Here is a 14778-nt window from a genome sequence, read left to right on the forward strand (position 1 = left end):
GCCCTGGAAGCTGAACTGTGCCCTGGGGAACGGCTTGTCTTGAGGGCAAGACAAGTGGGGAGGGTCTGGAGGGTGAGACAGCGAGCCCAGCCCTGCTCACTGCCACTCGGGAGTCCCTCCAAACCTCAGCATCAACATGCTGCAGTCTCTGCGCTTAGGGCTGATACCCTTCCTTTTGTGCCCTTTTTTCATTGCACATTCTTTTGATGCACCTCAGCCAACCTACACTTCCCTCTTCTGTGCCTGGTCCAGGAACTTACTGAATTTGCAGCACCTTTTTCTCATGCTTCTCCTCCATTAGGAGAACGGTTTGCTTCAGGCTGGGTGCCTATACACGTATTTTCACTAGTTCATACGGTTTCATTAGCTCCAAATGGACATGAGCTGGTATCTGTTACATGGACATCTTTTAGTCCTGCTTTTTCTAGCATTCCAGCAAACATCTTGCAAGATCCCTCACCAGCTCCGTGGTGCCAAATCCCCAATCACACAGTGTCTGTATCGAGGCTCCCACATGCTGTCCCTTTGGTAACAGCCCAGTTGCTCAGCAAATACTTTGTGCAACTAAATTTTAGGAAAGCACTGATAAACAACAGATTAATTTTTCCTATCATCTTCTGCAGTGAGAGTAAGCGCACTGTAAATGTTTCTCTCCATTGTGTCTGTTGATGAGAAAAATGTATGTTTTCTTAGGGGTATGTTATGTAAAACCTGTGGAAACCTCCTCCTACTTCTCCCTCACCTGCCCCTCTTCTTAGCAAGCTCCTGGTCTGGGGAAGGTTTAAATAATACAACTCCAAGTCCAGGGGGCAATGGTAAAGGGTTACTGCAAGTCACTCTCTTCAAACACTGAATTTATTTTAAAATAAGCAAGAGGCCTAGCCTCCCTACCATCCTCTGCCCCTGAGCCCTGCAAAGTGCCTGCCCAGAAGCCGGTGCAGCTTTCTGGGACTTGCCCTTCCCAGCAGACCTGAAGAAGCAGAGCAGACGTCCTCACAGAGATGAGCTCCCATCCTGCCATCTCAGGCCAAGAAGAAAGAAGCAGCAGACGTGTCCCGGCCGTACCCTGCTGTGGCTCAGCAGGAGCAGGCCTTCTCAGGACCACAGCTTTGCTGCAACTGCTTCACCGCCCCGATCGCAGAGGGAAGCGTTTGCACTGGTTGCAGGCAGTTTCCCAAGCACCTTTTCTCTGCTTGCTCCCCCAGCCACAAAGCAGCCCGAGCACTTTTGGAGTTTCTTCCCTACAAAGCCTCTGCCAGAAATCTCCACAGCTCCGTGCTGGAGACTCCCGACAGCCTTCAAAGGCTTGCTAATTCCTGCGTGCACAAGAAATGCAAAGCGTTCCCTGCCTCACAGCTCCTCTCCCTTCCTTTCCGTGCGCCAGGCAGCACCTGTTGGGCCACCACCAGCAGAACCGCAAGCACACTGGAGAAAGCCTGCCACTGCTGCAGCACTGGGGGCAAGGAGCTCGCACGCTCCGTGGACTTGCTCCATCGAGCTGCTAATGCAAGACATTTCTGGGGGAGACCAGTGTGCCCCTGGCTGGCTGCTGGCGTGGGCTAACAAGGGTTAACCACTCTCTGCCTGGCCCCCTCCTCCTCTGTGCGCTCCTGTCACAGACCTGCTCCCTGGCCAGCCAGGGCTGGGATTAGGCTGCGAGCCGGCTGGCGGACACCCTGTGCAGGAATCAAGCCCCGCTGTCCACAGGCAGCACCCGTGGGCGCCGCGCAGCCCTCCTGAAAGAGCTCCGGACCTGACAGAGCAGCAGGCAGGGGTGGGAAGACTTCAAAAACCTGCAAGTTCAAAATAACCTTTGAAAAGCCCCAACCTAACAAAATATCAACACTCTTTATTTTTTTTCTTTTCCTGAAAGGCTGCAAGCATTTTAGTTACAATGACTGTTCAGGAGCCATATGGAAAAATCAGTTCTGTCCTGTTGAACTGGTTGCACAGTTGTGGTTTTCATCTGTCTACAGAGATCTGAAAAGTCTATGTTGTTTTATTGTATGCTTTTCCAGCAAAGCAAGCAAGTGGTCTGGGGATCATCTGGCCAGAAACACACAAGGTAAGCAGAGTGTTTTTTGTGTAATGTATTTCAGGAGGCTAGGAGTCCACTGTTTGTGTCACTGAGCGAAATCAGCCTTCAGGACGATGCTCTCTTTGGGATAAGCTGATTATAGGTTGGTCGGTCGCCTGGTTTATTTGTTTTCCTGGACAAGAAAAGCTGAGCTGCCCTGGTGTCAGTGTGGTTGGCGAGATCCTGTCATTCAAGCAGCAGACAGACTTTTTTTCTTTTTTAAATCCTCTCTGAAAGGCAAGAAACGTGGATTGCATCAAAGGTAAAGCAAAATATTTGGAGTTATATTTTTGATGTGTAAGCTATATTTTGACTACAAGAATAACAAAGTGGGAGAGAACTGACTCATATTCATAAGGAAAACTGATAAAAAACATTTAAAAAGCGGTGTCCTCTCAACAATTCTTTTGACTTGTTTGGACTGTCATTTAGTCTTACATCCAGCCAGGTGCTAGGAATATCACAGACCTCTTGAAAGAAGAAAGGAATATTCTAATTATTAGGATGTTAAATAGGAGATTCAGATGATCTGGGAGTGATAATTTTAATAATCTCAGTAATTCTGAAGATATACGTTACTTTGGGAATCACTGATAAAAAGTCTTGTACATAGAAGTCCACAGCTTATTCAGTACTACATTTAAATGTGCAGATCCTGAATGAATTTATAAAGGAACTGGCTCTTTTACAGACTCCTTTAGGTGAATCACAATGCATTGTAGACTGAGTGCTGAAGTCAAAAGCACCTTTTCAGATACCAAGAAGAAATGTCTGCTCTCGGAAACAAGTAAAAATTACAAAGTATTGAACCTTTGTCTTCTATGTCCTCTTCATCATTGACTGATAATTAGATTCAAGCAGGATCTTTACTCCTTGCTGCTTGTAAGATACAAACTACTTTTCCCATAAAGGGATATTGCTCACAGAGCTCCCTCTGCTTTCCAAATCCCTGAGCTACAGCTGTCACCTGTTTTTAAAAGGTCTATTCCCTTCTCTTTAAAGCCTTTCCCACTTCTGCATTTTTCCCCTTCCAAAGCGGGATGTGGCAGAAAGAAAAGGTTGCAAGGACAATCAACAAGCTCACATAAGTGTGCTGTCAAAATTTTGTCTGAACTGGAGCCTCCTGTGTAGTTCTGTATGATGTACAAAGAACAGTTCAAATAACAGGCATCTCCATAGGTGAGCTCTGGCAGTGTGTTTTTCTTTCATAGATTTGAAGCTGATAATAAAGCCTCTTGACAAAAGGGGGTGGGCATATATGATTTCTGAAACCCAGTAAGGGTGAATACTACAGAGCTGTTAGAGTAGCAAATGTTGCGACGGTCTGGCAGTGATGCAGGTGTGAAAGATGTGCAATTCACAATCTCGGAAGGATTTATGCAGCTACCCGAACAGCAAGATTCCCTTCCAAAGTAGGTGCACACAACTTAAATTAATTTAGAATCAATGTAGGGCTACTTATCCAGCATGTGCCACTTCTCATCAAGCAAGATCTCATCCAACTCCAAATAACTTCTGATCTTCCTTACATATACCTATAGTCATGAGAGACGTACAGTCTGTTATGAGAAAAATTCAATGGCCTCTGAGAGAAAGTACGTTTGGGATAGTAACTGCTTTGAGTTTCAAAAGCAGTTCCATTACTAATAACCCAGCTTTGAATTTAGTAAATGAATTTTATAAACTAGGAAAAACTTTAGTGTAATTTTCCATTCATTCTATCAGCAATGAAGTTTTTTTTTTTTTTTTTTTTTTTTTTACATGATATTGAATTTGTGCTACAGTGACTATGTAAGTATATATATATATGTGTGTGTATGTAATCCTATAATTAAAGACTTCTGCCATTAAATCTTCACAATGAGATCTGAAAAAAATATTTCTCAGTGAATTTGAAGCAATACAGCAAAGTGGAGATTGGTTGTTTGAATGCCTGGCTTGCTGTGATTATGATCAATATCACTAAGGGAACAACAAGAGAAGGTCACTGATTTTCTCCCTCAAGACAGGAGTTCACATTCACTTTTGTCATTTCACTTCACAGTACTGAAGATGTCTTGGTGCTGGTTTTATCTGCCTCTCCATCTTCTCACGGCTGCTTGCTTGTGTCATTCCATTAAAGCACCCACCAGCAGTTTGCAACAGAGCTTCAAGAGCAACCTCTTCAACTTCTACCACTCTCTGATTCTTGCCGATGGTAAGGAAACCACAGTTCACCTGCTGAAGGATATCCCTAAAAGGTAAGAGCAAGTCAGTCACGCCTGTTCTCAGGTACTTCCCTATGGCACCAGTAGCTGCACACTACCAGCACAAGCAAAGAGCCTGCAGAGCTCCATCAGCATGCACTGGATTTCCTGAGACACACCATGCTGTTTCTGCCCAGCTCAGTGTCCCCCAATGTTTGTTGTTATTTTGCCCAGTCTGGAGACCCCCCAAGACAAAGCTCAGGTTCACATGTGCACTGCAGGCAGCTTTCTGTGGTGGTACAGAACTGGGGGGCTCCAACAGCAAACAGCTGTCACATAAACAACCTGGCTTCAGAGCCGCAGACACAGCCTTCCTACATTGGCTGTAAGACAATTTTACCAAAGTAGCTACCCCAAAAATCAGTAGAACATGTGTACAGACTTCTCTTATCAGAATGACTTCCGTCAGCATCCTGCATGCTAGAAATGTTTTAGTTGAATGGAGCTATTGCTTGCTAAGATCAAATATGCTTTGTGTGTGGAAATTCCGGATTCCTCACTTCCTCCAAATAGCTGCAAAGTTTGGTGCCCTATCTAAATATTAGAACTGGCACTGCATATTAGGCAGGAAAGGCTAACTGATCTGCCTGTTTAAGAAGAGAGGCACTTCAAGTGGTTTATCCACCAGAATCCTTCAAACAGTGACCAGCAAGTACAGCTTCTGATGTCCATCTGAGCAGAGCAGTCACGGAGCAGAGGGTGAGCCAGATGGTTTGGTCTTGACGTGCGCTGCACAGACTGGCACATGGCACGTTACATAATGCCATGATGCTCACAAGATCACAACTAGAAGCTGTCCTTTTTGAAGGGAAATCGGTGTTTAAATCTAAGAACAGTGAATTATGCTGTACTATTGTGGCATAACATTACGGTTTCTACTAGGAATCAAAAAAAAAAAAAAAAACACAAGAAAAAAGTCAGGGTAGCATGACCAAGTAAGAACCTTATAAGACCCGAAGCCATCCAAGAAGGAAATCAGATGACCAAACTTGGCTTAAAAGACTTGGGAATGTGGAGCTGTTTCCAGTGAAAGTTAACTCCGGACCAGTAGCCACATCCTGAAAGCAAGCCAGACCTTTAGGCTGACATAATCCATCCATAATGAGTAGGCTTGTCTCGCCAGCAAGCAAACAGAATTACAATTGCCTGCATTTAACTGCAGAGTGAGTGACCCAAGTCCAAATATTTCTGTGGCTGTACACTGTCAACATTTACGGAAACAACAGAAAAAAAGACCAAAGGAGTGAGACAGGAGGCTTGGCTTTACTGTAAATAAGCAAGAATAAAGAATTTACTGGGGAGACTGATGTCCCTTTGTAGTATTAACACACAGCAGCCTCTGTCACAAAAGGAAGTTAAAACAGAACTGTCTGAACCTGCCAGTGATACCTGATAATCTCCAGGACTGGCTACAGCTGCTCTATCTTCATCTTACACAGATGAAGTCCTAGATATTCAAGCAGATACAAACAAACTCAGAGCTTTCACAGAACTCCAGTCAGGGAATTTGTGAGGAAAGAATACCAAATTGCCCCAGAGTTAGCCAACGAGTGGTTATCTTTAAGGCAGATTACCACATTCATCATCCAAAATATCCAGGTAAATATTGAGATATGCTGTTCACCTGAAGCATACTAAAATTCAGTGGGAAAAAAAGTACTGCCTGTGGTAAGTGGACACAACTTCCAGCAACCATTTGTGAATTTGAAAAAGCACAGTGTATGTTCTTCCCACAGCTGAAAGGCTCAGACACCCTGCAACTGAGATGCATCCTGGTGTTGATGCACCTCAAAAGGGAGCAGTCATCTCTACCCACCATGGAGTGACCACATCAGAAGGGACAACTTTTAGTGGTAAACTTGAATTTCTTGCAGCTCTTGCTCTATTTCTAATCCACATTTACAGGTACTACTTTGTTCTGGAGGAAGGCAGAGCCCTGGCACCTTTCTCAATAACAGTGACCCCCTGTGACGTTCCCATCGAATGGAGCATACTTGTGCACAAGGCTTCAGCAAGCCTCCTTGGAAAAGCAGCACAAGGTAAGACCTTCAGCCTGCCTGAGCAGAGACAGAGAAAGCCTAAGTTACTCAGAAGGGGTGTTGTTACAGAAAGTTTGCCACAAGCTTAAACATCTCTGAATTCTACCATGGAGAGGACACCCATGTCTCCATAGGCGATATTTGCAGTCCATGGAATTCTGCCATCAATTCAAGAAAATGAGAGGTTACATCTATATACATCAAAATCTCAGGGTAATATTTGGGAACAACACTGGGTAGTTCTGGTACCACAAGCATGGATCAGCTTCATGAACTCTTTGTTCTTTCCCCATCTTCCCTCTGTAATCTTGCCTTCTGTGACCAAGCTAAGCTGATAGCGGTAACATTAGCACATTGCAGAACACCCTGCTTGTAGCCCTGGATCTCCATGCAGTTTTAAAACCACCTTCTTCCTAAGGAAATCTTGCTACACAGCACTATCGAGGCAGGCTTGCCAGTCAGCCCAGCCAGAGGGAGGAACTGTCTCAGATGTTTCTCTGTGGCTTAGGCCACCTAAACCAGTCATCATCTGGTTTATCTCCCAGTGTCATGCAGAAGATTTAGCCATTTGATTTTCTAGGAATATTTACCATGGCAGCAGGCATTATCCTGACTTCAGCCTAAGAGGAAAATCCATTTTTTTTTCCATGATTTCTGGAATGATTTATTTATTTATTTATTTAGAACTATGATCTGAAAGCTGCCACTAACAAGTTCTTTCCTGTCAGACAGATAAACCCAACTGAGGAGTTCAAATACTGTTCTTTTAGAAGTGATGTTTTTCCTCCTCATAGGAGACAGAGGCACAAAACTAAAATAAACTACTTTCAAAGTAGTTTAGTCTCCTTAAAGAAAAATACCTAAATAAAAAGCTAGTGGAAGAAGAAAACTGCAGGTGCATCAGGCACATTAAAGTTCAAGCTTGTGCAAGCTGTGGTTTTATAATTAGTCTTTTTGAAAACAGTTCCACAACTGCACTGTTAAAATAAAAGTCACTCAAATTTTCTTTTAATAAACGGCCAGTAGCAAAAAGCATCTTTAGCTATAATTATTTTCAGGAGGGTAGGAAGTAGGATGTTCCCTGACACAAACAAGGAAACCTAAGCAATGTGCTTTGACATCTATGAAAGCAAGCTACAGGTCTGCTTTTTGCTTGCAGGTGACCACGATACAGAAGATGTCTCAAACGCCCAGAAGGCTACGAGCTTTGTGTCGACCATTTTCAACTACAAGGGAAATTCTGTAGAGACGTACATGGGCATGTCTTCTCATTCTGCCCTCTACATGCTGGAGTTCTTATCCACCGAGCGTGACACACACATCACCGTGTACTTAACAACTGACACAACGTCTGGGCACCTCTACCCAGAGCTGCCGCTGGATCCACGCTTAGATGTGGTTGGCATTGGCCATACAACAGTGACTCTGACCTGGAAACACAGTCCCTCTGTCTTGCAACATCGAGAAAACATACAGTACTGTCTCCTAGTTAATGAAAAGCACAATTATAAGAGCTTGTGTGCTGCTGAGACAGCAATCAGATCTTCTGGAATGAAACTGCCAGCTACGTTAGCTTTGTCTCTGTCTCCATACCTTCTTGAGCCACAGCAGGTGATGATATTGTCCAACAGTGAGTTGAGCATCATCAACAGAGCGAGCAGTGGGGAAGTCAGGCAGATATGCATGGGTACCAAGAACACGTACACTGTGCCCAATCTCAGTCCCAGCACTCAGTATTATTTTGACGTTTTTGTTGTCAACCTCCTCACAAACGCCAGCGCTGCTTACACTGGGACATTTGCAAGAACTCTAGAAGAACCTGAACCTAAGGTGATGGAGCTGAAAGAGGGGAAAGTGGTTCAGGTTGTCCTGGATGGAAAAAAGCAGAAATTCCACACTCTGCAGTACCAAGCGAGGCACAAGAAAGTACAATTTACCTTTCAGTTGTGTCGTGGTCAGGTACGGGTTCACATAACAAAGAATGGTAAAACAGTGGCATCAGAAAACATTTTGGGACTGAGGTATTTGTCACTGAAGGGAAAGCTGCTGGACACTTACCTGGTGCAGCTGAGGTCCACAGAGGAATCCAACTCTTCTGTGAAAGTACAGGTCTCCTCTCAATTCAATAAGCCCTTATTCCCACTTCTTCCAGAAAGCTTAAAGATCAAGTCTTTCAGCAAACTGAGGACCTGCAATTCTGTCACCATCGCCTGGCTAGGAACACAGGAGCAGAGCAAGTACTGCGTGTACAAGAAACGGATCGAAGAAGATCAAGTGTGGACGGAACTGCGGAGCACAGACAGGTGCTCTGGGCCTGAATCTCGGCACAAGTCGGAGAAAGTGCTGTGCAAGTATTTCTATGATGTCAATCTCCAGCGAGCTGTCACCACTGAGACCATCAAAGGGCTGGATGCCGGGACGCTTTACTTGTTTGATGTTTATCTCATCGGGCCATCTGGCATCCCTGTCAGATATCACAGCAAAGTTGTGAAGACCAGGAAAAAGTGCTGAAGGTTCTTCACAAAATGTTTTGGAATGAATGACAACTTATCAAAACCTATGCCAATCCATGCCATAGCCCGTACAGTTTAATATATGTTGACAAAAAAAAGTCTAAAGCTGTGAGATTCTGCAGAGGAATGATCTTAGGTTAGACCATTACGCTTACTTGTGCATCTTCTCCTGCCTAAGTTTTTCTCAGCTGTCTCCTCCACATAACAAAAACAAACTTGAAATAAATCCATGTACATGGAAATAAAGTACCCACAATGGCACCCATGAGAAATAGATCAGTTACCTAAAATACTTCTGAAATCCAATACAGAAGTGATGGGAAATGCCTCTCAAGGAGCACACATCATTATTGTTGAATTCCCACAGTTTTCCACACCATGTAACTCCATCGCTTAATGAAGAACTGCGAGACCCAACAAGCAAAACTGTTTTTGAGAAATCCAACTTCCCTGCTGCTTGAACAGTTTGCAGGGATGGAGACAAAAAGAAAAAAAGCCGCAGAACTAGTGTCAAGCTGCGACAGCTCAAGAAGTGCAGGCTGAAATACTTTCCCTACTGCCTGCATGTTTGCTTGGTTTTCACTTCCAGAGAGAAACTGTGCTTGGGGACATATCTTGGGCCTGGAACTGCTTCTGCATCCAGTTTTACTGGGGAGTATACAAATACAGTGCTCTGTTGCTACCCATTGAGGAAAGGAATAAGTAAGGAATCCTACCACTTCCTTCCCAATAAGGAAAGGTGTTTTTTTCCTCCAATCTACAGTTTCTGATATCAAGCCCATGTCTATTCCTGTGTTACTCCTGAGTTTGATATACTTGCTCTTTACATTCCCAATCCAGCCTATATCAATGAATGTGTTGCTTTAGCAAAAAAGTCAATGTGGTTTTCCTTTTAGATATCGAGGGAGAAATATTTGTAGTAAAAAGCCTGACAAACTTTTTGTTGTCTTTGTTTCCTTGACTTCCTTCCTTAGATGACATGTGAAAGTACAAAAAAAAAAAATCTTGAAGAAATGAAGCCTTGATAAAAAGCTTATCCTAAATTTCAATTATCAGCAGAAAATATTTTGCACATAGGTCTGGAATTTACATCTATAGAAATATAATGTCACTGACCCAGTGGTTGCCAGAGAAGTCTTGCCTGCTGCAACCCTTTTCTCTGCAATTACATTAAGCAAAGTTATAAATAATTCCATTATTGTACATTTCAGAAGTTCACTTGCAATTTGTGATCTTCAAGGTTGTAGTTTACCCTGAATAACTACCTGCAAGCATGTTTGGAGGCACTTGGTAAGAACTGCTCTGTGCGTTCACATAGGATTATGCATTATTATGCATTTCCTGCTCCAAAAACTTCGTAACATCGTGCTAAAGGGGCAGGTGGCCCAAGCCCTGCACAGCACATCCTGTACCTTAGCAGTCTCATTCCCAGGAGAAGGGTTCTGGCCTTCCCATGGGATCAGCTGCAGTATCTGGGCTTTGGCTAGGCTTTAAATTCCTGCAGGCACTACTGTAGATAGAGCAGTGCCATGGCAGGAGCCATGTGCTGTGACCCCCTCCCTACACTCCGCAGGCCTTTTGGCTGATTCCGGGGGCTGGCAGCTGCATCGCCTTTTTCCAAGGCGAGCCTTCTCTTCATTTTGCTCCAGCCAAAAGGAGCCTGAGCTCAAAGAGCAACAGAGGTCACCTCCACTTGGAAATCTTCGTGTTTGCTTCTGCCTTCCTCAGCCATTTATATTCTGGATGAACTTCACTTAGATGCCCTACAAACCATTAATAGCCAGAATAACAGAGGAATAGGAAGTATTTGGCACATAGAACACAATTATTTCTCTGCCCCTAGCCTGTGAGAGCATTAACCCTTACTTTTGTCCCATACACAGAAGTGTCACAAACATGTCTCTGAAAGAAGACCAATGCGTTGGCACCCTGCCTCTGCTGAGGAATATCCTCCTTAACAGAACTGGCTTGAGACTCCTCAGCAAAACTTGGGTTTAGGGCTGCAGCCAAGAAGTCTGAGGAAGGGATCTTCATGGGAGCACCAACTGCTGCTGCTAGGGGGGCTCACAGAGGAGCTGCCAGCCCCACATCCATAAGCAAAGGCCCCAGCACACAGGAGGCAGCGCTGGGCTGCAGAGAAGAGCATGCTGTGCTGTCAAAACCCTTGCCTCTGTTACAAGCAGAGCAGGCAACCTGCCCTCAAGGTAACAGCCCACATAGCCCACACGTGCAGCCAGGCACGGCCTGTAACAGAGCCCAGGAGCAGCAGCAAACGTTCCTCCCCATTGATCCTTCCACAGCGATTCACCTGGATGCACCAGGCTGCATTATTACAGAACTGCTCCCATTTCTAAGTCACCGCTGCACATGGCGAGCAGCAGTTGGGACCACCAAAACCAGACAGGACAAGTAATAACAGAAGACAGGCTTCATATCCACATCTCCTTCCCCTGGGGGCTGAAGCCTCCCAAATCATTATTTGCCTGCTGGATAAGAGGAAGAGTCTGAAACAGTGCAATGATGAAGCATGGACTCTAAGTTTGCCATTGTGTACACACCTGTAAGCCGCAACCCTGCACAGCAAGGGGCTCTTCAGCATTTCCCAGTATTTCGTACAGCTGCTAGAGACCTTGAAACAACTTAAAACTGTAATAATAGCTCATCTCAGCCATGCTTTGAAGTAGACTGCTACTTAAAACCAGTTTCAAGGACTGATGACATTTATGAGTTTCACACCAACTGACATTAAGAATTTTACCCTTCCTCTTTCCCTTGTATTTAACAGCCCATGTATTCAACCCTTGTTACTTCAAGCTTCTTAACAAATGTACATATCCTCTGAAGTAGATCCAGTGGTCTCTTAAAAATTGTTCCCTTTCTGCTTACAAATACATCCAGGGATGCAGCCCCAGCTTTGAGCAAAGGAAGTATTTTCTTCATATCCTTGCATGGCTGTCTTTCCCCAACTAATGTCTTCTCAACCTGAATACTTGTTTCTAGCTTAAAGAACAAGCTAAAAATAGCCTTGCTATTTTGGCCCCAGGTGCTGGACTGAAATCCAGCTCACTAATTGCTTTCAAAGACACGGAGCTTGTGTTCACGTACATGTATGTGTATCGCCCCCCATTTGGGGCTTTATTACTATTAGCTTTTGGAGGGGGGGCAGGATAACAGGGGGAGAAGTGTTTATGAACCTTCGACACTGTGAAGCACCCTGGCCAAATGTGGCTTTGCACAAGGCTTAGAAATCTAGGAGCCAAGTAACATTAATACTGACAGCAAGTCCTAACCAGCGACCCCAAAACGCCAAAGGCTTTCAAGAGCTGTTGGAGCAACTGAAGCTCTCTGGCATTTAGAAAAAATGGGTAACGCAGTAGCTGAAGATTCCTTCAGCAAACACACAAAAAACATTGTTTAAAAAAAAAAAAAAAAAAGCTAAATTTACTAAAAGATGCAAACACTATGCCACTCTTGCATTGCACAGTTCTGCAAGGAGCCATGAAATGCAGCTCGAGGAGGAGCCCGGAGGATGCTGTGCCATCCGCTGCTGGGGTGTGCTGCTGTCCCCTGGCAGCTGATGCTGCCAGATGGGTGGGCATCCTGGCTGTGGCCAGGGCTGCGAGCACAAGAGGGCAGGGTTAGACAGCAAACAAGAGGCAGGAATTTGATAAGGCTCATTGGGAGCAAATATTTTCTCAAATTTAATAAGCCAAGCATCTTGCTGACAAGAGTAAGGCAGAAGAGACAAAAGAAAACACAAGGACCTGCTAACTCTTTTTAGTCTATGTGTTCCCAGATTTTTTTTAATGTTTAAAGCTGAAGGGCACAAAAAAGTGATCACCGAGGAACAAAGAAAGCATAGCCATTTGCTGGAAGGATTATCACCAGCGTGCCCAGCGCTCCTGACAGTTTAAAGACCGCTTTCACTGAAGGAGGAGCCAAGGCTCCTATGACAGAGATCGTCACAGAAGAGCACCAAGGGCAGTCACATTTGATATGTTTAAAGTGGTGAGTTACAGTTCAGGTATAACCTGCCCAGCATGTGATCCCTGGCATCCCCAACTTCTCCTTTAGTGCTTTTGCCCTTTCTCACCAACACCACTCTTAGCAGGGCCTTACCTCCCACCCAAGCTGGCTGTCACACCAACTCTCTGGGACGCCATGGGAGACGTTCACCACAGACCCCAGTCTGTCAGGCGTTTGTTCTTCAGGGATTTTGCTCACTGGTTAGCTGTCCCCAGGAGATCCTCAGAGGATGTGCTTCCAGGGACTAAGGATGCCGAGTCTCTGGTTAAAGAGCCATCCCTAGAAAACCACATGCTGCTCCTCTGCTGCTCTTGCTCTTTCTCTGTCAAGCTGTTCCCCTACCTCACACTTCTGAAAATACCCGAACAAGGCTCACCTGCCCTGAGATGAGAGCAGATCAGACACAGGAAGCAAGCACCAGAAAGCGTTGTGTCTTTCTGCAGGTACTGGCACAGTAGTGACACAGGCAGGGTTCAGAGGAAGACTCGGGAGTTGGAAAAGTCTTTCAGACTCGGGTAGTAATCTGCTCTGAAAGCAGAACCTGGCAGGAAAGGAGACCTTCCAAGGCAAGGGTCAGGACAGAAAAGCATGAAGCATCTAAAGGTAATGAGGTAAAGGTGGAGTTTGTTAGACACTTCTAAGAAAAGGAAGGGTCCCGCTGCAACTACGTTTCACATCCTGCTCCCATTTGTTGAGCTTCTCTACTGATTCATTTCTGTCCCTGCGGTTCAGTGCCAGCATACAAACCCACTAAGCAGCCTCTAGTAGTCCTGTAGCTCGTGACTCATACAAGGAGGAGAGCTCAGCGTGCAGTCTGCACTAGGACTGTGACTAAGGAAGTACCCAGCCTCCTTCAGAGGCTTCTGCAAACAGCCACACAGCACACTTCAGGTAGAGTGCTGGAAGTCACGGATTTCCCATCTAACAGAAGAGATTAATACAATAAAAACACAAAGCCACCACAAACTCAGGACACAACCCACCTCTTCTGTTTGCAGTGTTCTCAGGAAGGTGAGGCTGTAGCAAAACCACATTTTCCATTCTGCTCCCCAGCTCCGCTTCTCCATCCATTGCTAAGCTCCTAGGTTAATTAACAGGTTGGAGGTCAGCCATCTGAGTAGGTCCCAGTTACATGGTTGTATACAAGCAGCTTTTCTGACATGCCCCCAGGGAGGGTTTTGTAGGCATACCACAGAGGCAAGCACAACCAGCAGCTTGACTGGCTTCCTAGGCCTCACCACCAAAGTCAGAAGGATTTGTGGCTCAACACTGGTGGCACCTGCTTAGAAAATGATTTCAGGTGAACATTTCTGCAGGCAAATAATTGGCATTGTGAAATACTAAGTGCATCTGTAAGATGGATAGGTGGGGTCTGTAAGGCCTTCTCCTTAACCTACCTTCAGAAAACCCATGCTCTAAAAAACCTGCTATGACATTGGACAGTGGTATCTACAAGTGTCACGTCATCCCTGAACAATAGGTGTTCCAGGCAGCACTAAGGAAGGGAGAGAAAGCTTTCCACACTCACCTAGGCACACCAGGCTCCTCGACAAAGCCATACTTGCAACACTCATTGAGCTTGCCTTGGAAGAAGTTAGCCATAAGTAGGAGGTGCAAAAAATTGGCATAAAAACAATTCAGAAGACATTTCTGACAGGAGATCAGGTGTAGTGGTCAGAGCTGAGCTTTCCATAACCTCAAACAACTGAAGCTGCCAACAGACAGCACTGCTGGTTCACATTGTCTGCAACAGGTTTGCACTATGGGGATAAAATAACTACTGCAGGATGAGCAGAACCATTTGTGTTAACTGCAGTGGTGCCACCGTTTATCTCCTGAGGCGTCAGCCTCTCAACTCCTATAATGAACAACTCCTT

General features: G+C 45.0%; 1 protein-coding gene across 1 annotated transcript; it reads left to right on the top strand.

Moving 5' to 3' along the window:
- Positions 1-4129: 4129 nt before the first annotated feature.
- Positions 4130-8873, top strand: LOC311211162 (protein NDNF-like; the record flags this gene model as incomplete). The annotated part of the gene is made up of 3 exons (XM_084289715.1): positions 4130-4317; positions 6229-6362; positions 7522-8873. 3 exons carry the CDS (start codon positions 4130-4132, stop codon positions 8871-8873), a joined length of 1674 nt encoding a protein of 557 aa, XP_084145841.1.
- Positions 8874-14778: the final 5905 nt, after the last annotated feature.

Source organism: Netta rufina (genome assembly GCF_964035555.1).
Source record: "Netta rufina genome assembly, chromosome: 7".
In the NCBI taxonomy this organism is placed as follows: domain Eukaryota; kingdom Metazoa; phylum Chordata; class Aves; order Anseriformes; family Anatidae; genus Netta; species Netta rufina.